We start from the raw sequence: 24,606 nt of genomic DNA, 5'->3' as shown, positions 1-24,606 counted from the left end.
TTTCCATGAGGAATGACAAATATAATCTCAATAATTGCCAGTGTCTGAAATGTGTAATGCAGAAGGTCTGCTTGGAACTGAAGAACATCCTTTAATAACTTAAAGAACATTCTTTAATAACATCAGAGAACAAATATGAAGTCCTCTTCTCAGAGAATTCTTCAGAGAACAAGAGTCCAAGATACACATCTTCCATTTAAACTAATCAAAAATTTGCAACAGTATCTAGTGGATAATTAGAAAGCAATAAGCCAGGGGCCAGGTGGTAGTGCACCTAGCTAAGCATTCACATTACAGTGTGCAAGGATCCAGGTTCAAACTCCAGATCCCCACCTGCAGGGGGAAGCTTCACAAGTGGAGAAGCAGGGCTGCTCTCTGTCTCTTTCCCTCTCTACCTCCTCTCCTCTCAATTTCTCTGTCTGTATCCAATAATTAATAAATAAAATATTTTTGGGTATTCTAAAAATATTTATGTACTTATTTTAAATCCTTTTTTATTTTAAATCCTTTTTTAAGTGGAGATGATTCTTTAAGAAGACCTGGGTATTTACAGGAACCTGTGGTTACTCATTGGGAGATCCATACTCTCACCATGTGATGATCACCATCTTAAGCTGAATTTTTGTTTCTTTTGCACCTTCCCATGAAAGTGTTCTGAATCCCTAAGCATTAACTTCTTTGGAAATTTGAACTCGGAGCTGCCCCAGCTTCTTGCCAACAGAGAAGTCTGTGGCCAACTTTCTCCACACTAACCAAAGCACTTTCACTCACATAAATTCCGTCTTCCCTTCTTGCCATCTCAGGAGAAAGTGGAAGAATTTTTAGTGCATCAATTCCTTTTCATTACTATAGTGTAATGACTCCCAAGATAATACAGAGAAATGGCAGCACAAATGGAAACCAGAACTTCTAAACTCTTCATAAAGTGTCCTGTTTCTAAGCAGCAGATATTTACTGTTTCTCAGTAAATATCTCTAGTCTGAAGAACAGAGATGAAATAAAACAGAGAGGAAGTCACCAAATTGCCAGAAACTAAGCTTTGACATTAAAACAAAAAGGATGACATTTAGGAGAGAGTAATTAGGGATAAGTCAAAAAGTCTGTTTAATTTTTCCAGTATTCTTTTTCTACTGAATGTACAATAAAACAGTATTCTTCTTACTCCTATATACAAACAAAATCAAAAAATGAATAAATAAGTTGGGGCTAGGCTGTGGAACACCTGTAGACAGAGGTTCAAGCCCTCAACCCTATCTGCAGCTGAGAAGCTTCACAAATGGTAAAGCAGTACTGCAGATTTCTCTTTCTCTCTTGCTCTTTATTCCTCCTACCATCACAATTTCTCTATCAAAAATAAATAAATATAAATATAAAATAGGTTAAGCGCACGTGACACAAAGCACAAGGACCAGTCGCTTCACAGGCGATGAAGCAGGTCTGCAGGTGTCTATCTTTCTCTCCCCCCTCTCTGTCTTCCCCTCCTCTCTGCATTTCTCTGTCCTATCCAACAACAGCAACAACAACAATAATAATAACCACAACAATGATATTTTTAAAAAAAACACACAAGGGCAACAAAAGGGGAAAAAATGGTCTCCAGGAGCAGTGGATTCATGGTGTAGGCACAGAGCCCCGGCAATAACCCTGGAGGAAAAAAAAAATAGGGAGTTCGGCGGTAGAGCAGTGGGTTAAGTGCCCATGGCATGAAGCACAAGGACTGGCAGAAGGATCCCAGTTTGAGTCGGCTCCCCACCTGCAGGGGAGTCACTTCACAGGCGGTGAAGCAGGTCTGCAGGTGTCTTTCTCTCCCCCTCTCTGTCTTTGCCTCCTCTCTCCATTTCTCTCTGTCCTGTCCAACAATGAGGACATCAATAACAACAATAACTACAACAATGAAATAACAAGGGCAACAAAAGGGAATAAACAAAAAAATTTAAAAAACATTAAATGATAATAATAATAATAATAAATTATTGGGCTGGGTGCTACAGTGCCTTGTTCTTTGTCAAATCCAGTGAGACTCAGAGAGCTGGGCTTGTCTTTGCTTGCTTGTGTTGTGGATTCATATGCCCTGGCAATAAAACTCACCCAGTAAAGCATCTTTGCCACTATTAACCACTGCTGTGGGTGACAGAAAACAGTTCCAAAGACTCATGACAATTAAATGTGTTTCAGTATTTCTCTCATCCTATCCACTGATGCTTTTGATGGATTTTTATAAACTACATGTCTTTTACTATTACTAAGTGGCAGGGGCGGGGGGGAAGAGCATTCATGCTAAACATGAGAACATGGAGCACTGAGTATATCAAAATGTCATGCCAAGTTGTGTTTCAGGAGTCTTTTAGCATTTTACTCCTTCAGCAGAGCTTATCACTACTTCTGTAAGTACAGATGCTGTCTCTTCTGCAAATTGGGGGGGGGGTCTTTTATGTAAGCAGAGATGAAGAAGTAGCCTTTTGTCTATTTTCCCAGCTTTTCCACTTGCTTGATGATTATAGATACAACACAGGTGGGGGATTCTGATTTACTGGCTCCATGTTCTTTTCGGGTTTGCTTGCATCGGCCACTTCTTACTTAAGATGTCCTTTCTCTAAGATTTTCTTATACAGTTTAAAAAGGTTTTATTTGTTTTTTCCTTCATGAGTGTTAGAAATATTCTGTTAAATATGTATTGCCAAACCCATATGCATGGGAATGATATCTAGTTATATGACCTCTTCTAGTCTTCAGAAAAATAGTAGCAAGAATTCCAGAAAGCAAAGCTCCAGAGGAGAAGGGGACAGGATGAATTTTGGTGAAATGGATTGGAAATTGATTGACTACACAAATTTAAACAAGGTCTTTCTTTTCTGGTTTCTTGAGCTTTGACGTGATGGCCTGTGATGAGGTGGAAAGCATGCATTTTCCCCAATCTTTTTGATCATAGGAATCTACCCAGAACATCTACTCTTGCTGCCAGCAAGAATATGCTGTTTGGAGAATACTTAAATCACTAGATAGAAGCTACAAGAGATTATCTAAAATCAAAGTAACGGGACTTGAACTGTATAAGCTTCCATTTATAATTCATAGGAGAACATGTATCTCTCTCTCTCCTTCTCTCTCTCTCCTTCTCTCTCTCTCCTTCTCTCTCTCTCCTTCTCTCTCCTTCTCACTCTCTCCTCCTCTCTCTCTCTCCTCTCTCTCTCTCTCTCTCTCTGTCTGTCTCTGTCTGTCTGTGTCTCTCTCTCAATTTCTCTTTCTTGATAAACTAGAAACAGGTGGTGAATGGAAGGAACTTGGACCAGGAGTGCCGAACATGGGGTAGAGGATGGGGAGTCCAGATGCTAGATTGGTTTTCTCTATCCATGTACCTTGAAAAACAAACAAACTTGACTTCTTCTAACAAGCTAATAAACATCTGAAGTCTATACTATGAAATCTCCATCTTCTTTTCAGTTCTTGGGAATGCCTAAATTGATGTTTTCAATTCTATATATAAGTGAGGAAGGATGGGCATGAGGGAGTGAGGGAAAAGACAGAGTATACTTGGAAAGTCTTCTCTTAAGATGGAACAACTTTTTTAAATGGCACTAAACCCAGACATATATAATACTTAAATATATATATATATGTATATATATATATATGTATATGCCTAAAGCCTTCTTTTATAAGTATTTTATTTATTATTACTTATTGAGTTGAGAGAGACAAATTAGAAGGGAAGGGGAACTGAAGAGGGAAGAGAGACACTTGCAGCCTTGCTTCACCACTTCTGAAGCTTCTTCCCCTGCAGGGAGTGAGGCAGAGGTTAGAACTGGAGTCATTGTGCATCGTGCATCGTGACATGTGCACTCAACTGGGTGTGCCACCACCTGGGCTCAAACCTTTTTTTTTTTTTAAGCACAGACAGAAGAAAGAAACCAATGAGAAAAAGGATGTTGCTCACTTTAAGATTAAATAAATAAATAAATAATACAAAGTTCATGCTATGCCCTTCCAGAGTCTAGGAAATTGTATCTCACCTGTTTATTTTTTTTAAATTGCTACCAGGGTTATTGCTGAGCCTCAGTGTCTACACTGCAGATCCACTGCTCCCAGTGGCCATATCCCCTCTTTCACTTTTTTTTTCTTTTTGATAGAGACAGAGAGAACTTGATAGTGAAGAGGGAAGTAGAGAGGAAGAAAGCAAGAGAGACACCTGCAGCACTGCTTCATCACCACACTCATGAAGTTTCCCCCACCACCACCTCCTTCAGACAGAAACAAGGGAGCTTAAACCTGGGCCCACGGGCACGATAATGTACGTGCTTTACCAGATGTGCTTTACCAGATGTGCTTTACCATATGTGCTTTACCAGATGTGCTGTCTCCCCACCACCTTGTGTTCTGTAGAGTCAGAAACTTGTGTGTATGCACCTTTACTGCACTAAATAGCCTTAGAGAGTCCTATTTATGTACTAGACATGATTGATAAGAATTTAAAGTGTCGGGAGTCGGGCTGTAGCGCAGCGGGTTAAGCGCAGGTGGCGCAAAGCACAAGGACCGGCATAAGGATCCCGGTTCGAACTCCGGCTCCCCACCTGCAGGGGAGTCGCTTCACAGGCGGTGAAGCAGGTCTGTAGGTGTCTATCTTTCTCTCCTCCTCTCTGTCTTCCCCTCCCTCTCTCCATTTCTCTCTGTCCTATCCAACAACGACAACAACAATAATAAGTAAAACAATAAAACAACAAGGGCAACAAAAGGGGATAAATAAATAAAATAAATATAAACAATAATTTAAAGTGTCTTCTTTCCTCAGTGTTCTTTCTGTGGAGTGCTGAAATTAGTAAAAAAAATAAAATAAAATAAAAATAAAAGCAAACTAGAGGGCTCTGTAAATACAAGGGACAAAACCTCCATAACCAGAAGGATAAAGAATAGGAAAGCTATCAGGAGGGGGTGGATAGAGAGTTCTGGTGGTGGGGATTGTGTGGAATTGTACCCCTCTTAGCATGTGGTCTTGTCAGTGTTTCCATTTTATAAATAAAAATTTAAAAAATGTCAAATTGGCACAAAAGAAAGAAGCCAAATTTATTTGAATTTGCAAAGCTTTAGCCTAGAATATCCCAAGTTTGTTTAACCTCATCCTCAAATCTTTTTTTCTGTAATGAAACATGATATTGGGAGTCGGACGGTAGCGCAGCGGGTTAAGCACATGTGGCGCAAAGCACAAGCAACGGCATAAGGATCCTGGTTCAAGCCCCTGGCTCCCCACCTGCAGTGGAGTCGCTTCACAGGAGGTGAAACAGGTCTGCAGGTGTCTATCTTTCTCTCCCCCTTTCTGTTTTCCCCTCCTCTCTCCATTTCTCTCTGTCCTATCCAACAACAATGACATCAATAACAACAATAATAACCACAACAAGGGCAACAAAAGGAAATAAATAAATAAATATTAAAAAAAGAAACATGATATTTTCAGTTAAAGTTATACAGGCATGTAACTGAGATGTTTTGATATATAACTTCTCATTCCCTGGATATATATTTTTCTAAATGTGTATATTAAATTAATTTCTCTTTGATATATGTAGGCATGTATATACTTTTCAGACTTGGGTGTGTGTATGTCTCTAGTCAAAGGGGAAAGTTATAATAGTAAAATTATCTAAAAGAGGTCAGGGCAGGCCCTGGCTCCCTCCCTAATCTTCAGCCTTTTGCCATTTTATGATGGAATTATCAAATAATATAAATAATATGTATTTACCCTCTTACAGGTTTGGGCAGCCATACTGCATTGATTTATTACTCTAGATGCTACCACATATCAAAATCAGATTTTCAAGGTTTATTTAATTTATTATCTAATTTATTAACACAAGATTTCCAGGAATGAAACAGCCTTTTTATTTTATTTATTTATTTATTTTTTTGGTAGTATAGGATAGGACAGAGAGAAATTGAGAGGAAGGAAAAAGGAAAGATAGAGAGGGGGAGAGAAAGATAGACACCTTCAGACCTACTTCACAGCTTGTGAAGTGACCCCTCTGCAGATGGAGAGGTGGGGGCTTGAACTGAGATCCTTGAGCTAGTCCTTGTGGTTTGTACTATGTGTGCTTAACCTAATGTGCTACTGCCTGGTCCCAAAAACATACTTCAAATAACCTGATTACCTAAGCCTTGTCCAAGTCATTCAGCCCTCCTATAACCTCCTTTTTGTTCCATGTGGTCTAATATAAACAACCTTTAGTTAAGTTTTTGTTTGTTGACATTTGCTCTGTGCATCTCTCATTCCCTGTCTCTATGAAGATGAAAAAAAAAAAAAAAGACCATTAGGAGTGATGCAGTTAACCTGCAAGAATTAAGCCATAGCAATAACCCTAGTGGCAAAAAAAAAAAATATATATATATATATATATATATATATATATATATATATATATATATGAAAGATACATACCTAAGAATTTAAGCAGCAGATTTCCTTTTAACCAATCACCATTGGTGATCAAACTTACTACGGACTAGAAGAGTAGAAACAGCTAAAATTATTCTCTCTAAGTTTGGAGGCAACAAGTTTGAAATCATGGAGTTGGCAACTCTTGGAAACATCCTTCCTTCCTCTTCCTGGTGTTCTGATAGTATTTAGGCATTCCTTGCCGTGTACTGTATTACTAGAATTGACTTGTCATCACCTAGCCTTTCTTTTCGTTTTCTCTCTGTGTTATTATCCTCTTAAGGACACCAATCCAATTCTTCTTCTTCTAGAGTTTGCCCTTCTTCCGTAGCTAGTCAACAGCGTCAGGTGTAAAGTTTCGAGACCTCCTTTGAATCTGGAGAGGTGGCAGTCGTTGACTATGTGGGTCACAGTCTGTCTGGAGCCGCAGGGGCAGTTCGGGTCGTCTCTGGCTCCCCAGCGATGGAACATAGCGGCGCACCAGCCATGGCCTGTTCAATAGCGATTGAGGAGGGCCCAATCATAACGTGCTAGGTCAAAGCCGGGTTGACGCATGCAGGGGTCTGTGATGAGGTGTTTGTTCTTTACCTCAGCTGACTGCCAACTCTGTTTCCAAGAGACTGGAACAGAGAAGATCAGTGTAGGCGTAGGGGACCAGATTGGGTGACGAGACGTCAAGCGTTGGACAGGGTGGGCGAAGATATCCGCGTATATTGGCAGGTCCGGTCGAGCGTAGACGTGGGAAATGAACTTAGATGATGCCGCATCCCGACGAATGGTGGGGCGATGTTGCTAAGAACTGGCAGCCATGGAACCGGGGTGGAACGGATGGTTCCAGAAATGATCCTCATGGAGGAATATAATTTGGAATTGACCAAGTGGACATGGGGGCTACGGAACCATCCTGGGGCACAGTATTCTGCAGTGGAATAGCATAATGCCAGAGATGATGATCGTAGTGTGGAAGCGCTCGCGCCCCATGAGGAGCTGGCCAGTCTTGCAATGATGTTATTCCTCGCGCCCACCTTTGCTGCAGTTTTTATGAGATGTTTGTGAAATGACAGAGTGCGATCGAGAATAATGCCAAGATAGACTGGCTGGGCTTCATGCCAGATTCTCGTATCGCCAAGCTGCACATTAAGCTCACACGAGGCCGAGGCATGGTGTAGATGGAAAACAGATGATACCGTTTTTGCAGTGCTAGGGATTAGTCGCCATTTTTTACAGTAATCAGATATCAGAGACATGTCTTTCGTGAGTGTTTCCTCGAGGATGTCGAACTTTGATGCCTGAGTTGCACAGCAGATGTCATCGGCGTAGATGAACTTCCTTGAAGAAGTTTCTGGGAAATTCCTATCACCTGCCCAAGCTGGTTTCCGCCCAGGAAGATCTACCTGCGAACAAGCCCTGGCCCTCTCAACTTATATTGAAAATGGATTCCAGAAGAATTTAAAGACGGGTGCTGTCTTTGTTGATCTCACAGCAGCCTATGACACGGTCTGGCACCGTGGTCTCCTAGTCAAGATCTCAAGATGCCTGCCTCCATGGGTGGCCAACACTATATCGTTTCTTCTCCAAAACAGAAGATTCCGGGTGCATCTGGGGGACAAGTCTAGCAGATGGAGACTTGTCTCAAGTGGCCTCCCCCAGGGCTCTGTTCTGGCTCCTACACTATTTAATATTTACATCAATGACCAATCCAATGAGTTTAGGGTTCACCCTAATCCAATATGGTCTTACGACAGTTCCTTATAACTTACATATGCAAAGACCCTACTTAAAATAATACCACATTCTAAGGTTCCCGGTAAGCATAAATTTTGAGTTCACTATACCTGCCTAATTATAATGTATTTTCTTAGTATTCATTTCTTCCCATCAGCGTTTTTCAACAATTGTCTTAAAGCTGCTTGGGAGACAGGTTGTGGCATAGTGACTGGCACTTTGGACTTAAAAGTATGACATCCTGTGTTTACTCCCCAGTATCTCATGGGCTGGAGTGATGCTCAGAACTGCTTGCTTGCTTTCTCTCTCTCCCTCTCTCTATCCCTCTGTCTCTCCCTCTCTCTCTTTCTCTCTCTCTCTCTCTCTCCCTTCCTCCCAACTTCCTTGTGTTACTAACTAATAAATAGACAATTTATAAAAATGAAGCTTGTTAGGGAGTTGGGCAGTAGTGCAGCAGGTTAAGCGCAGGTGGCACAAAGCACAAGGACCTATATAAGGATCCCAGTTCCAGCCCCTGGCTCCCCACCTGCAGGGGAGTTGTTTCACAAGCAGTGAAGCAGGTCTGCAGGTGTCTGTCTTTCTCTTCCCCTCTCTGTCTTTCCCTCCTCTCTCCATTTCTCTCTGTACTATCCAACAATGATGACATCAATAACAATAATAAGTACAACAAGGGCAACAAAAGGGAATAAATAAATAAAATGAAGCTTATTAGAAACAAATTGTGTTAGGACTATTCACCAAGAATGTAAGTTGCTACACTATATATCTGAACCATTATTTCCCTAATAAAAGAAAATGAAAATAGCTTTTTAACACTAAGATATTTCAGGGGCTGGCTGGTAGCGCAGCAGGTTAAGCGCACATAGTGTGAGGCACAGGGACCTGCCTTAATGATCCAGGTTCAAGTCCCCGGCTCCCCACCTGCAGGGGAGTTGCTTCATGGATGGTGAAGCAGGTCTGCAAGTGTCTGTCTTTCTCTCCCCTTCTGCCTTCCCCTTGTCTCTCAATTTCTCTCTGTCCTATTCAACAACAACAGCAATGGCAAAACTAATAATAACAACAACAAAAGTAACAAAATAGGGAAAATGGCCTCCAGGAGCAGTGGATTCATAGTGCAGGCACCAAGCCCCAGCAATAACCCTGGAGGGGAAAAAAAAACTAAGATATTTCTTTCCAAATCACCTTTTATAAAAAACAATAGTGATAATAATAAAAGACCATCTAGATATTTAGCACTGACTAGTTTGGTACATAAATTCAATTAAAACAATATTCACTAACAATAATTTCTAGAACTGTACAAAAGACATTATATAATTTTAAGTAAGCTTGTTAAATATGCCTTCATGTAGAAAAAAACAAACAAACAAAAGGTTCATGATCAAAATTCTGCATCCCATGAAATTGGGGTTCAGGGCCCTCTGTGGTCCTAACCTTCCCTTAACAACCCAAGTAGAGTAAACACATAAGAAAATTAACTTAGCTTGGCCTGCCACACATTTTTTTAACTTTTATTATAATAAGGAATCACTGACAAAAAACATAGGATAAGAGGAGGTACAACTCCCCACAGTTCCCACCACCAAAACTCCATATCCCATCCCATCCCTGATAGCTTGCCTGTTCTTTATCCGTCTGAGAGTATGGACCCAGTGTCATTATGGATGCAGGGTCATTATGGGGTGCAGAAGGTGGAAGCTCTGGACTCTGTAATTGCTTCCCTGCTGAACATGGGCATTGACAGGTAGACCCATATTCCCAGCCTGTCTCTCTCTTTCCCTAGTGGGGCAGGACTCTGGGGAAGTAGGGCTCTAGGATACATTGGTGCTGTTGTCTGCCCAGGGAAGTCAGGTTGGCATCATGTTAGCATCTAGAATCTGGTGGCTGAAAAAAGAGTTAACATATAAAGCCAAACAAATTGTTGACTAATCATGAACATCTTTTTATCAACAGTTTGGAGGTGAGTGGGAGGGAAGAGCAACTAAAAGAAAGACACTGAGCCAGATCAGTGTTTCTTTCACTTGTTTCTTATTCTCCACAGTTTACTTTCTTAACCTTGTCTTATGTCTTCACAGAGAACATAATGAGGACCAAGATTGTGTATAGTTTATTAGATGAATTTGTTGAATTTTTTTTATTAAAAAAAAATGATTCTGTGTTTTTTTGGGTTTTTTGTTTCCAGATATTGTGGATGCTTTGTCAGATCCAAAGAAATTTCTTTCCATTACGGAAAAGAGAGCGGACCAAATGAGGGCTATGGGCATTGAAACCGTAAGTAACTGTGATTGCTTAAAAATAACTGAGCTGGAGTGGGGGAGGCAGCATAATGGTTATGCAAAAAGACTTCCAAGTCTGAATATCCAAAGTCCCATATTCAGATTCAGTCCCTGACTCCCAACAGAAGCCAGAGCTGAGCAGTGCTCAGGAAAAAGGAACAAACAAAAAAACTACACTTTTGAGTTGTGGCTTGGGAAATAGAATTCAGGGGTGGAGAAACAAATAAACAAACAAAACCACACACTTGAGTTGTTATAGTCTGGGAATAGCTCAGGTGCTAGAGCATAAGGTTTGCATGCCTGAGACTCCTTGGTTTACTGGGGTAACACATGTACAAGAATGGTGCTCTTTTTTTTTCTCTATATCTGGCTCTCATGTGAAAGTCCCTATCTCACATGAAATAAAAATAAATCATTTGAAAAATAAAGATAGCTGAGGGAAAAAAAAGGCCAAGTAATAAATTAATTAAAGTATATCAGTGGAGGTGCTATAACAGCTAAGTGAAATAAGAAGTAAAAGATGACTACCAGATTATTTCAATCAGATGTGGAATAAAGGCAATTACAACAAATGCGATTTCAAATAATAATAGTAATAAATAATAACCAAATTTACTCAGATTCTGAAAACTCAGGGAAGATGAGGGGACAGGTGGAGGTGTGTGTGTGTGTGTGTGTGTGTGTATGTGTATGTGTGTGTTGACAGTGGTTGGTGGATTACTGAGTCACATATACATATGGATTTACGTGTGAAATTATCCTACTAAAATTCTCTAGTATTATAAGCCAATGTTAAATCAATAAAAAATCAATACATTAAGGAAAGTTTTTAGACTAAACATAAATCACTCCAACAAAATGTTTTGAAGGGTCTATTAAATATAGTGTGCATGTGTGTGTGTGTGTGTGTGTGTGTGTGTGTGTGTGTGTGTGTGTGTAGGGAGCTAAAGTCTTGCTCAGGTGTGATTTCACCTCTCCTACGTTGCTTTCTCATTCAGACAGAGAGACAGTGAAGAGAGGTAGACACATCACAACAACAGAGGAGCCTTCAGTGCCATGGCACCTCCCATGTGGTTTGAACCTGGATAACAGAACACATACCTACCTGGTGAACTATCTCTCTAACCCAAGTGTTATGTTTTTTGTTTTTTTTTTTAATCTTTATTTGTTGGATAGAGACAGTCAGAAATTGAAAGGGAAGGGGGTGATAAAGAGGGAGAGAGACAGAGAGACACCTGCAGTCCTGCTTCACCATTTGTGAAACTTTCCCCCTGCAGGTGGGGACCAGGGGCTCGAACCTGGGTCCTTGCGCACTGTAACGTGTACTCAACCAGGTGCGCCACCACCTGGCCCCCCAAGTGTTATGTTTTTAATAAAGTGTGACCACAGTCTGAAAAAACTGCCTAACCAGTTTGTGGCTTAACTCACTTCTGGGAATCCTTGACCCATTAGAATCAAAATGACCGTGGTACCTTTTTTTTCTTCCTATTTCTCTCATGGTACTTTTCTGAACAATTAAAATATTGAGTACTTTTGTAGCAATGAAATAAATGCTAGCTAACACAATTCAGTGAATAAATGAGATTGACATTAATTATTGTTTCTTTTTTTTAATTTGTCTTTCATCCAGCCTTCTCCTATTCCAATGCATATGTGTTTTGTTTGTGTTAAATATTTTTAGTTTATTTTATGAAGCGAGATAAGAGCACTACTCTTTCCTGTGAGGTGATGGGGATTGAACCTGGACTTTCAAGCATGAAAGTCCTGTACTCTACATGCTGAGCCACCTTCCTAGCAGTTGTTTTCAAATGTCCTCTTTACCATGTTGCTCACTCTGGAGCAAAAGGAATAGTCTCTTCAGTAGAAAACGAGAGAATTTACACTGCTTGTAAAAGAGTTGTGTTTTTTTTTTAATGTTTTCCTCTTTTACCTCAAGTCTAAGAAGACTATAAATCTTCTGTTTAGTATTTATTTGTTATTTTATTTGATAGGACAGAGAAAAATAGAGAGGGTGACAAAAGGAGATAGGCATCTATAGTGCTGTTTCACATACTGTGAAGATTACCCCCTGCAGGTAGGAACTAGGGACTTAAACCTGGATCCCTGCACATGGTAACGTGTGCACTTAACCAGGTGTGCCACCATCCTGCCCCCACCCTCAAAATGTATATCCTGACTCCTACCAGAAAAAGGCTACCTAAGAGAATGGAAGAGTGGGAAAAAGGTAAGGCAGACATTGAGGAATACAGACTGGTTTCAGTAAAATAAAGAATGTGCAAGGCCCAGGACCTTGCTGTGGCATTCATTTGGATTAATACAAGAATTTCTGTTCCAGAGTGACATAGCCGATGTGCCCAGTGACACATCCAAGAATGACAAGAAAGGAAAGGCCAACACTGCCAAAGCCAATGTGACCCCTCAGAGCAGTTCCGAGCTCAGACCGACCACCACAGCTGCCCTAGGGGCCAGTGTGGAAACCAAGAAAGGTAATAGAGAGTTATTTGGGTTCCTTATCTGCTCTGGCAATTTTATACTCTTTCTCAAATAGTATTTTATGAAGGTGTTTAGAATGATTCATTTTTCAAATTGTCATTGAACCATAAAATGTCAAGAGCAGCATATTTACTTATGGATTGGACAATGTAGATTGCTTAATTGCCCTAAGTGTTAGTGAAGTCACTGTTTTATCTGCTAGATCACCTTAGTTTACTGTGTGAACTATAAAAATGGAATATGGAAGATATATTTTTAGAAAATGTTTAAACTTTGTATCCTTTATGGAAAAGACTTTGACTGTGTGCACTTCACTAACTCAAGCCCACTCTCTTCCAGATACTTCCATTGACTCTTATCTAGACACTTAATGGGTTCAAAAACTAACAGAATCACAGGTGTCAGGATATTTCTAGATTCTTCTGATTATTTTTCTATGTTGTTGTGTATTTGGCATCCATGCTTATTTATGTGTAAAAATTTATTATTGATTTAATAATGACTAACAAGATTGTAAGATAACAGGGGTACAATTCCATATAGTTTCCACCACCAAAGTTCTGTGTCCCATACCCTCCATTGGAAGCTTCTCTATTCTTTATCCTTCTCTGGGAGTATAAATAGACCAATATTCTTTATGGGGTGCAGAAGGTAGAAGGTCTCGCTTCTATAATGTGTAGGCTGGACATGGATGATGGCAGATCGGTCCATACCCCCAGCCTGTTTCTCTTTTCCTAGTCGGGTAGGGCTAAAGTTTCACCGAGGGGTGAAACTTCAGGACACATTAGTGAGGTTGTCTGCCCAGGGAAGTTGGGATGGCATATAGTAGCGTCTGCAACTAGGTGGATGAAAAGCAGTAATATATAAAGTAGAAAAAATGTTTATAAATAAGAACCCAAAGATAGGAATAGAGTAGATGAAATTAGGGGTCTTTGTGTAGGAAGAAGCTAGAAAGTATTTTAGGTATGTTCCAAGGGGCCCATGACTTTAGTAATTTTTGCCTGAGCCTGATAGGTGACATGCAGGTGCACTAAAAATATTATCTTGGAAGATGGTGTCAGAGTTTAGAATAGGGCTAGAAAACTGGATTAGGGAAAAGAATAGCTCCAAACCATGAGGGAAATATATAAATACCATTGACTATTTACCTCACTGATCTGACCTAGGGCCCATATATATCCCTATTTAGCACAAGAGCCTGTGTGACTTCTGTTTCCCTGTCAGTCTGAGTTTACAGTCAGTGGTGACAGGTAGGAACATTTTAGGCTGCATTCATTTCAGGATCAGTCTTCCTTGAGTGGCAGAGTAGGCTGACCCAACCTCCCTTTAGAGAATGGGGCAGTCCCCACCATTGCTTCTCTACAGTGAGGGCAAGGTCCAAAAAAGGCCCACAAGAGAGCAAACAACAAACAAGCAAAATAATAAATTATGAATTATTTTAATGTTCAGGGGGACAATGTACTAGTCATTGAAAGCTGACTGCCAATTTATGCAGGCATCTATTCTGATCAATTAGCATCCACTCCATACTAAAAATTAAATACATTAAATGTTCTTCTTGGCCACAAATCATGTATTAAATTCACTTATAACTTAATTGAAATTGGTAAATCCAGGTCCTTGTGCATGGTAATGTCTGTACTCAATCAGGTATGCTGCCACCCCTACCTCCCCATTTCCCTAATTTTTTTACTTGGTATATAAAATATATATATATTTATATATTTGTCATGTATATGTGAATTCAGTGTCCATAGGTTAATGAAGAGAGGTTGTTTAAACACTTAAAAACACAGAGTGTTGCAGTTTAAGGTAAGAAATGGGATTTTCCCAAACCAAAGCAGCATAGTTACATTTAGCAGGAAATTAAGTGTTCATTGAACTTTGTGAAACAAATTAGGAAATGAGACTGCACAAAAGTTGCCCAAATTACACTTTATCTGCAGCTGTGTGTCTGCTCTTCCCTGGAAAGAACATGGAGCAACATAATATATGGGGTTTGGGCATTCCGTACAAGCAGTGGTCATTATCAACATTAGCCACTCAAAGACAATGGAAAATGGAAAAAGTTTCTGTTTTATTGTTCTTGTATCATGCCCTTGGTACATAAAGACATGAATTACAATAGAAAGTTAAGTGACCTAGAAAATAATATCATGTGATCTGACTACAGAGGACAGAAGTGACTCTAGTTCTTGAAGGGGTGTGCTTATATCTAGAATTGGCTTACACCTGGTTTCAGTCAGGCCTACTTTTGAAGGAAACATTACCTTTTCTCCAGTCTCCTCAACAGACATCCTGGAAAAACAGTCTGTAAGCTTTTTTAATTTGATGTTTTCTCAAGTTTACTTGAAGTGACAACACTGGGTTTCACAAGAAATACCTTCACAGCTAAGGAACCTTATATAACTACAGAGATAAAACAAGGCAGGCATCCCTGTTACAGCCAGCTCAAGCAGAGGTCAAGGAATAAGCCACATGGCCAAGCCCACATTTGTAAGTTGGAAAGACAGATCTATATCTTGATAGGAAGAACTCCAAAGTCACATGGAAATAGATTTAGAAGCAGGGAAAGATGTAGAATTTTGAGCATTTTTTTTCAGTCTAATACCACACTGAACTTAATATTCAGGATAACATTTCCAGTAAGGGTGATGTTCCAGGAAAGAGAAAAAAGGAGATGGTTGGGAGTCGGGCGGTATTTCAGCAGGTTAAGCACATGTGGCACAAAGCTCAAGGACCAGCATAAGGATCCCAGTTCGAGTTCCTGGCTCCCCACCTGCAGGGGAGTTGGTTCACAAGTGGTGAAGCAAGTGTCTAAAAAAAAAAAAGGAGATGGTTAAAGGGAACCAGGAGAGGATAAAAGACTGGCATGGTAGATGACTATAATCAAAATGAGGAGCCACTAAGCTATAAATCTTGAGGGAGAGTTTCAAGCAATGCTAACATTCATGTAGTGCTATTAGTGGGAGGTGAGGTCTCTGGAATGGAGATACCATAGGAATGGAGAGGAAAGCAATGCAATGGATTCTTCTTACAGATACTGAATCTCTGTGTTGGAAATTTAAGAATGCCTAATAAGAACTCTATGATCCAGATATTGAAGCTCAGCCTTGAATGATACAGCCAGTCTCATCAGTGCCTGGTCTAAGTGAGAGATCTGTTCTTATGGCATTGAAGCTTTGTTTTTGCTTTTCTTTTTTTACTTTTAAAACAAATGAGGAACAGAGAGTAAACCAAATAATAAGCTTTACTTCAGTGATGTAAGTAAACTCTACTGTAATGGAAAGGGACATTTGAAAAGACAAACTTCTATTCCCTCTCTAGAGAACTGTCTTAATTTAGGCCACCCTAAAACAAACCCAGAGAAAATCATCAGGTAAGAAATTGCAAGTGTGGGAGGCTGGGTGGTAGCGCAGCAGGTTAAGCACAGGTGGCACAAAGTGCAAGGCCCAGCATAAGGACCCTGGAGCCCCTGGCTCCCCACCTGCAGGGGGGGTCACTTCACAAGCAGTGAATCAGGTCTACAGGTGTCTTTTTCTCCCTCTCTCTATCTCCCCTCCTCTCTCCATTTCTCTCTGTCCTATCCAACAACATCAATGGCAACAATAACAACAACAAGGGTAACAAAATGGGGGGAAATGGCCTCCAGGAGCAGTAGATTCGTATGCAGGCACCAAGCCCCAGCAATAACTCTAGAGGCAAAAAAAAAAAAGAAGAAGAAGAAGAAGAAGTAGGAAGGGAGAGAGGAAGGAAGGAAGAAAGGAAAGAAGGAAGGGAGAAAGAAGGAAAGAAATTGCAAGTGCCAGCTATTGGAAACCAATTTAAGTGATCTGATGTGAAGAGGTAAGGAACTGTGAGGTTTCCCTTAGACTTGCTGCCAAATAGTAATAATTGTACCAATGATGTTTGATTTTCACTTTATTTTTACACATAAGGAACTAAGAAAGCCTACCTCCCACTTGATCTCAAAATTATGGTTTTAGACAGGCTGGGGGTATGGATCAACCTGCCAATGTTCATGTCCAGCAGAGAAGCAGTTACAGAAGTCAGAGCTCCTACTTCTGCACCCAAAAATGATTTTGATCCATACTCCCAGTGGGGAGGAAGTGATAAGAGGAAGATGATAAGAGGGCTCTGAACTCCATCAGGATTCAGAGAGAGAAGAGGAAAAATAGAGGGATGTTTGGAAGTAGTAATAGGGCTATGTGTAGCTTGGAAAGAAAGAGAAGACAGGACCTAAAAGGGGGGGTGGTGCAGCAATTATATACAAATATAGAGAGATAGTTGTAGAAATAATAGTCCGCCCGTATCTGCAATCTTGGGAAAACTTATATAACTTATAGCAAAGGGGTTGGGGATTCAGAACTCTGGTGGTGGGAACTATGGAATTACACCTCTGTTGACATGTAATTTTGTAAAACACTAATAATTTTTTAATTTATGGTTTTAGAGAAAATAAATAATTTTAATAAACAATGTTGATAAAAAAATTGTAGAGCTTCAACCAACCAAAAATTTAAAGCCCAAAAATGTACTCCTTAATTTAACTTTTACACCAGGGAAACCTTTAAGCCTTCACTTCTCAATGTAGTGGCTATAAATCACATATGACTGTATAAATCTTTTTGTAAATATTTCATCCCTAGACTTTGGGATTCTGATGAAAATCTATTGCAGTAAACTGCACATGCATGATGTTTGCCTATTTTGAATACCTAGTCAAGCCAAAAATGCTTGGGACTAGTGGGGGGTGGTAGTTCTACAACTGTAGTTGCCATGACAACAGCTAGCATCACTCTAATAGTAAGATGACTTATTATATTACTATAGATCCCCGTGACAGTATCTATTTATACAATGGCTTGATTTCATTATTTCCTCTTTGTCAAAAGCATTGTTGTGCTTATAGCTTATCTCTTACATGCTAAAATTAAATGTGGCAAAAGAAAGAAGCTTAGAAAGTGTTTTGATCTTTAATGGTTCAGTGTAGAGTTAGGAGTTTGGTGACTGGTATGGTACACCTTAAAATGCAAAAATGAAACTAACTGTAGTGGATGCTCTTGTTCCCAGTTAGATGTCCTTTGGGGGAATAGCTACCTGTACCCCCACCCCAGCTGTAACAATGTTGGCTGATTGTAAATCACAGCTTTGTTTTTTTCCAGACACTTGCCTCAGGTGATGGTAGTTCCCTTGCTTGGTGATAACTGGAATGTTTTATAAAACCCCTAAGGTCCTCATTGCCTAAGGAAGAACTACAAACACCCCATCTTACCTCAAAACAGAAAAATTCCAGAGGGCCATTTATGCTAATAGGATCAGACTGAGGCTGGATTTTAGCTAGAAATACACCTAATATTCCTCTTTTTTCCCTTGTTTTGCTTTTCTTACTCCCTAGGGATTTCTCTTGAGAGTCTTCCCTCAGTAAAATTTGTGCATGGGAATCCCTCCGTAAGGCACTACTTGTTTGTAAGCATTTCCATTAAGTATCTAGTGAATTACTTTGAACTTGAAATTAAGATGTTTATAATATTACCTGCAAAGCTGCTTCAGAGTCTTTAGAAGAGATTTTAAATTTATTAATATTGTACTATCAGATATGCTCTATAATTTTTAGTATACACAGTGACTATCGATTTCTTTTTAAGGTATTGAACTTATCCCTCAAGTGAGGATAGAAGATTTAAAACAGATGAAGGTAAAATTACCTGCTCATTTTGCAAGCATGTTTATATTATGCATATCAGTGAAACCAATATATTTTTGTTTCTCACCAGACCATAGTAACTAAAAAAGACACAAATATTATGACTTAAAAAAATGATTTTAGATCCTCTTTGTTTCTTTCACAGGCTTACTTGAAGCATTTAAAGAAACAGCAGAAAGAACTAAATTCTTTGAAGAAGAAACATGCAAAGGTGCAGTATTTTGTTATGCACACGTATATGTGTGTATTTTTTGCTTTTTTCTACTGTTAGCTTTCTAATGAAAAATTCTAGTATTATTTTATGTTAAAGACTGAAAAATAATTTACAACTAAAGTACTACTTATTTGGTTTTCAGAAAAATCATGATTTTTTTATGGTTTTCTATGCAAAAGTGTGTCATGAATTCTCTGGCATCCCAGTAGAAATTGGTAGTAGCTACTTCTTCGTTGGACATGAGCATTGGCAGGTCAATTCATACTCCCAACCTATTTCTATCTCTCCCTAGTGGGCAGGGCTCTGGAGAGGTGGGATCCCAGGGTACACTGGTGATGTTATCTGCCCAGGGAAGTCAGATTGGCATCATGGTAGCATCTGCAACTTGGTGTCTGAAAAAGCATTAAGATAAACAGTAGAACAAATTGTTTAATAATAGGAACCTAAAGGTAAGAAGTCCATGCTTCCAGAGGGATAAACAATAGGGAAACTTCCAATGGTGGGGATGGGATATGGAACTCTGGTGATAGGAATTGTCCCTTTCTTATCTTATGGTCTTGTAAATCATTATTAAATCAATAAAAAGAAAAGAAAAGAAAAGAAAAGAAGAAGAAGATGATGAAGAAGAAGAAGGAGGGGGAGGGGAGGGGGAGGGGGAGGAGGAGGAGAAAGAGAAGAAGAATGTTAGGTCATTTAGGCTAAACAGGTAGAATAATAGTCATGGAGATTGACTTTCATGCCTGAGACTCCCAGGTCTCAGATTTAGTCCCCAGCACCACAGATCAGAACTGAGCAGTTCTTTATTTCAAAAAAAAAAAAAAAAAAAGGAAAAAGAAAAGTTGGATCTTTCAAGATTTTTTTGGTAAAAATCCAGATACATAAATACATCCTGCAAAAATAAAATTCTGTGCCATAAAAAAAAGAAAGAAATTGGTAGTAATCACTGGGCAGCTGTACCTTCATTTTAACTGGTTAAAAGTGAAATTCATGGTGAAAGTGGCAGCATAATGGTTATACAATAAGACTTTCATGCCTGAGGCCCTGCAGTCAGGGGTTCAATCCCCTGCACCACCATAAGCCAGAGCTGAGGTCTGGTCTTGGTCCCTGTCTCTCTCAATAGATGATAGACAGACAGTCAGATAGATAGATAGATAGATAGATAGATAGATACATAGATAGATAGATAGATAGATAGATAGATAGATAGATAGATAGATAGATAGATATTATTAACAAATAGAACAAAATATATTTTTTAAAATGAATGAGATTTAAACAAGGTATCCATTTAGGATTATTTACTACAAGTTGCAATATGTATTTGTCTTCTCCTCCTCCTCCTGCTCTTTTCCTTTCTCCTCTTTTTCCTAAATCTTTGCCATCACCAAGGTTTCATTGCTCTGAGCAGAGCTTTTTTTTCAGGTAAGTAGAGTGATAAAGACAAGTAGAGGGGGAGAAATACTATAGCACTAATATGTCCTCCAGCATGGTGGAGGAACCTGCGTTATGCATACACTAGCCAGGTAAGCTATCTTGTCATCCCTATAATTTATATTTCTGGGAGTCGGGCAGTAGCGCAGCAGTTAAGCGCAGGTGGCACAAAGCACAAGGACCGGCATAAGGGTCTCAGTTCAAGCCCCCGGCTCCCCACCTGCAGGGGAGTCGCTTCACAAGCGGTAAAGCAGGTCTGCAGGTGTCTATCTTTCTCTCTCCCTGTCTCCCCCTCCTCTCTCCATTTCTCTCTGTCCTATCCAACAACGAAGGCATCGATAACAACAATAATGACTACAACAATAAAACAACAAGGGCAAAAATAAATAAATAAATAAATATTTTTTTAAATTATATTTCTAACAGCATAACAAAGCTTCACACATTTAAGATGTACGCAACTAATAATTTGACTTTGACAAAAAGAATGCTGACTATGGTAGCCTCTAGGCTACGATATCGTTCCTAAGTTTGGAGCTTGCCAAGCCAAGTCTTCATCCATCACTATGCGTGCAAGTTCCAGACTTCTTACCAGTGCCCCAAGAGAGAGATCTCTTTTCATTTCTATCCTATTATAGAATCCCCATTTGTTTGTTTGTTTGTTTTGTTTTGTTTTTACCCTTGAAATGAAGTCTTTTAACCATGATTGTGAAAATTTATAAAAAGGGTTGCAAAATTAATAATACAATAGAAAGTGACTTCAGGAATTATGGAACTCTTGAAAACCTTCACAGCACTTACACACCAACCCTCCTTCCAAATTTCCAACCTCCTTCCAAATTTCATCATATTGGCTCATCATTATAGTAGTAATGTTCTGGGGGGGGGAGATACATTCAACCCACAGTAGGTGGAAAATTATTATTCTGTGAGAGAATTCAGACAGGTACTTAATACTATATCTTCCTTTCCACCACAGACAATACTGCACTTAATACCTTCCATTTTCTTCATATTTGTTGACAAGGAAAGATTCATATTATTTAATAACCAGTAAATCCCAGTTGATTGAGAGAATTCAAGTTGCCTTCATTTGCACAGACAACTTCAAGCTTCTTAAAAGTCCTGCTCTATAATAGAACCAAAACCTAAAAGATACTAGATTTCCTTAAATCCTACCATCAGAATTTGTTTGTGCTTTCGTAGCAACTTCAGCACATATGTTTTGAAGGAAAATTTCAGACTTCCTTAGGTCAAGTAACAGAGCTAAACTGGCACATTAATATATGCAGTGCTTGCCTACTGCTTTACAAAATGACTTTCAAAAGCATTTCTGAGCAGGCAAATGCATTTCACAGCTTGTTTTTCATATCCTCATGGATATTAGAAGTACAAGCTACTATAAGCTTATAAATAAATACTTTCTCCCATATTAAATACACAGGGGACCCACTTTTTTATTCAGCCTGCTTTGACTGTATAATTTCTGAATTCTGTATTCTCTATCTTTTTCAAATAAAAAGTATAATAATAATAAGGGTAATATTTAGTGACACTTTGTTACACATTTTATGTACATTCTTATTCCTAAAACCTTAATAATAGTGGCCAGGCAATGGGGCACCTAGTTAAGCACACGCATTACAGTGAATAAGAACCCAGGTTTATCCCACCTGCAGGGGGAAAGCTTCACAAGTGGTGAAGCAGGACTGCAGGTGTCTCTCTATCTCTCTTCCTCTCTGTCTTCCCCTCCCCTCTCAATTTATCTCTATCTCTATACAGTCATAAATAAAAATACTTTTAAAAGCCTTAATAATATTATCTACATTTTAAGCTTAAATAAAATGAACTTGAGAAGGGTTCTTAACCAGAGTAAAACAACTAGTTAAAGTTTATGCTGGTTATATCTAAGGTAATTCTTAAACCTTCTGTGACTATCCAAGAGCTTTGAATATAGATTTAAATAATGGAACTTCCTGTTTATAAAATCTAATTTTGTGTCTATAATATTTCCTCAATATTTGCCACTGTCCCATTTGAACCAACTGCTAAGATGAACAGCACACACATATGTGGATATACAGAATTTTACTTGCCGAATGTATACTGGCGCATAGTCTGCTAACACACTTATTTTAGAACTAAAAAAGAAAAACTGATGAAGGAGGGTAGGATAAAAATCAGAGCATTGCGCAAATCGCCAGGACCTGCGTAAGGATCCCAGTTCGAGCCCCCGGCTCCCCACCTGCAGGGGAGTCACTTCACAGGCGGTGAAGCAGGTCTGCAGGTGTCTATCTTTCTCTCCTCCTCTCTGTCTTCCCCTCCTCTCTCCATTTCTCTCTGTCCTATCCAACAACAACAACATTAATAACCACAACAATGTTAAACAACAAGGGCAACAAAAAGGAAAATAAATAAATAAAAACTTAATTTATAAAAAAAAAAAATCAGAGTATTATTGCACGTGTGGGAGGCCCTTGGTTCATTCTCTGGTACATCATTAAAAAAGGAAGGGAGTGGGGAGAAGAAGCTGAATAGTGTTATGCTTAGCCTTGTGCAAGACCCAGGTTTGAACCCAACACTCACCATATTGAAGGAAGCTTTGATGTTGTGGTCTGTTTCATTATTTCTCAGCCTTTCTGCCTCCGTTGTTAGAAGGAAAGAGGAAGGGTGGAGTGGAGGGGAGGGGGAAGAAGAAGGAGGAAGAAGAAAAAGAAAGAGGAAAAAAATATCTCCTCTTCCCTCCTCCTCCTCAAATGTTATATTTAAATATAACATTTAAATATATATCTTAAATGCAACACAGCCTAACTGAATCACCTGATTTTAAATAGGTTGGAGTTTTATAAAAAAAAAAATAAATAACAGTCTTGTGCTCTTTGGAGATATATAACCTCCAGAGAGAGGTCTAGAAAATATTTTTTAAATAAACTCCTTTCTGCACACTGAATTTTTTTTAAATGGTTCTTTAGAAATATTAGTTAGCACCCAGCTTCTTCTTCTTCTTCTAGCGTTTGCCCTTCTTCCGTAGCCAGTCAACAGCATCAGGTTGAGCCTGGTGTAAAGTTTCGAGACCTCCTTTGAATCTGGAGAGGAGGCAGTCGTTGACTATGTGGGTCATAGTCTGTCTGTAGCCACAGGGGCAGTTCGGGTCGTCTCTGGCTCCCCAGCGATGGAACATAGCGGCGCACCGGCCATGGCCTGTTCGATAGCTAATTGCCTGCAAGACACAGATCAGTTCTCCTCAAAGAATAGCTTCAACTTTGTTTTCAAGCAGTAGTGCAAAATTTCCCCCAGGCTGTTCTGGAAAATAATATCATTAAAAAAAATTTTTTTTTTAGTTACTTATTGGATACAGACAGAGAGAAATCAAAAATAAAGGGGAAGATAGAGAAGGAGAGAGAGAGGGAGATGCCTGCAACACTGTTCCACCATTTGCAGAGTTTACCCGCTTTACCTCGTTTCACATGGGGACTGGAGATTTGAACCCAACTCTGGCATTGTAGCATGTACACTAAGCTAGGTGCACCACCACCCGGATCCCAATATTATCACTTTTTATAACAGTTTTGAAGCTATCTACGATGGCACTAAATGTTCCTATCCAAAAACTTTGGATTTTTAAAGTAAGCTACCAAGCAGAGCAGGTGAGCAGGATTTTATGCTTCAAAATACAGCATCCAAGGATTAACTCTTGACACTTGGGATTAAGAGCAGAGACTAGTACTTGGTCCATATTCACTGGCTTAGAATATTCAACGGGGGCACTCTCAGCTCTTATATTTTAGCCTAGGAAAATAATGCCACTTCTCAGGAAAGCAGGGAATCTATGAGCTAAAGTTCGATGGTAAAATAAATAAATAAATGTCTGATCTTAACAGAAGCTTATTTCTAAACATAAAGGTTAGCTGCAGGATGGAGAGTATATAAGAGGAACTGTCACTTGCTAAAGAAGTCCAAAAAAAAGAGAGAGAGAGAGAGAATATATGACATGCTGTTAAGATAGTAAAAAGAGAATACAGGCAAAATGAAGCCAGGTGGTAGCACACAGTTAAGTGCACACATTACCATGTGCAAGGACCTGAGTTCAAGCTTATAGTACCCACCTGCAAGGGGGGAGCTTCAGGAGTGGTAAGCCAAGGCTGTAGATGTCTCTCCTTCTCTTATCACCCCTTTTCTTTCAATTTCTCTCTGTCCTATCAGATAAAAATAAGCTTATATATTAAAAAAGAAAATGCACCAAGTGAGATCCAGATGCAAGTTAAAATGCTTGGTTGTTGAAAAATGGCAATGGGCAATTGCTCTAGACCCTTAGAATACAGCTGGCAATGATACTTCT

General features: G+C 39.3%; 1 protein-coding gene across 17 annotated transcripts in view; it reads left to right on the top strand.

The window, feature by feature from the left end:
- Positions 1–24,606, top strand: part of PLCB4 (phospholipase C beta 4) — a 434,528-nt gene that overhangs the window by 383,664 nt on the left and 26,258 nt on the right. For all 17 annotated transcript variants that reach the window (XM_060186551.1, XM_060186550.1, XM_060186547.1 and 14 more), the window contains 4 exons: positions 10,329–10,417; positions 12,758–12,908; positions 18,564–18,613; positions 18,768–18,833. In XM_060186551.1, the coding sequence (XP_060042534.1) occupies positions 10,329–10,417; positions 12,758–12,908; positions 18,564–18,613; positions 18,768–18,833 (356 nt within the window). The remainder of the gene's footprint in view (positions 1–10,328; positions 10,418–12,757; positions 12,909–18,563; positions 18,614–18,767; positions 18,834–24,606) is intronic.

This window comes from Erinaceus europaeus, chromosome 1, assembly GCF_950295315.1.
Source record: "Erinaceus europaeus chromosome 1, mEriEur2.1, whole genome shotgun sequence".
NCBI classification, from domain to species: domain Eukaryota; kingdom Metazoa; phylum Chordata; class Mammalia; order Eulipotyphla; family Erinaceidae; genus Erinaceus; species Erinaceus europaeus.
Note: the sequence above shows the minus strand (reverse complement) of the source record. Positions and strands in the feature narration are given on the sequence as shown.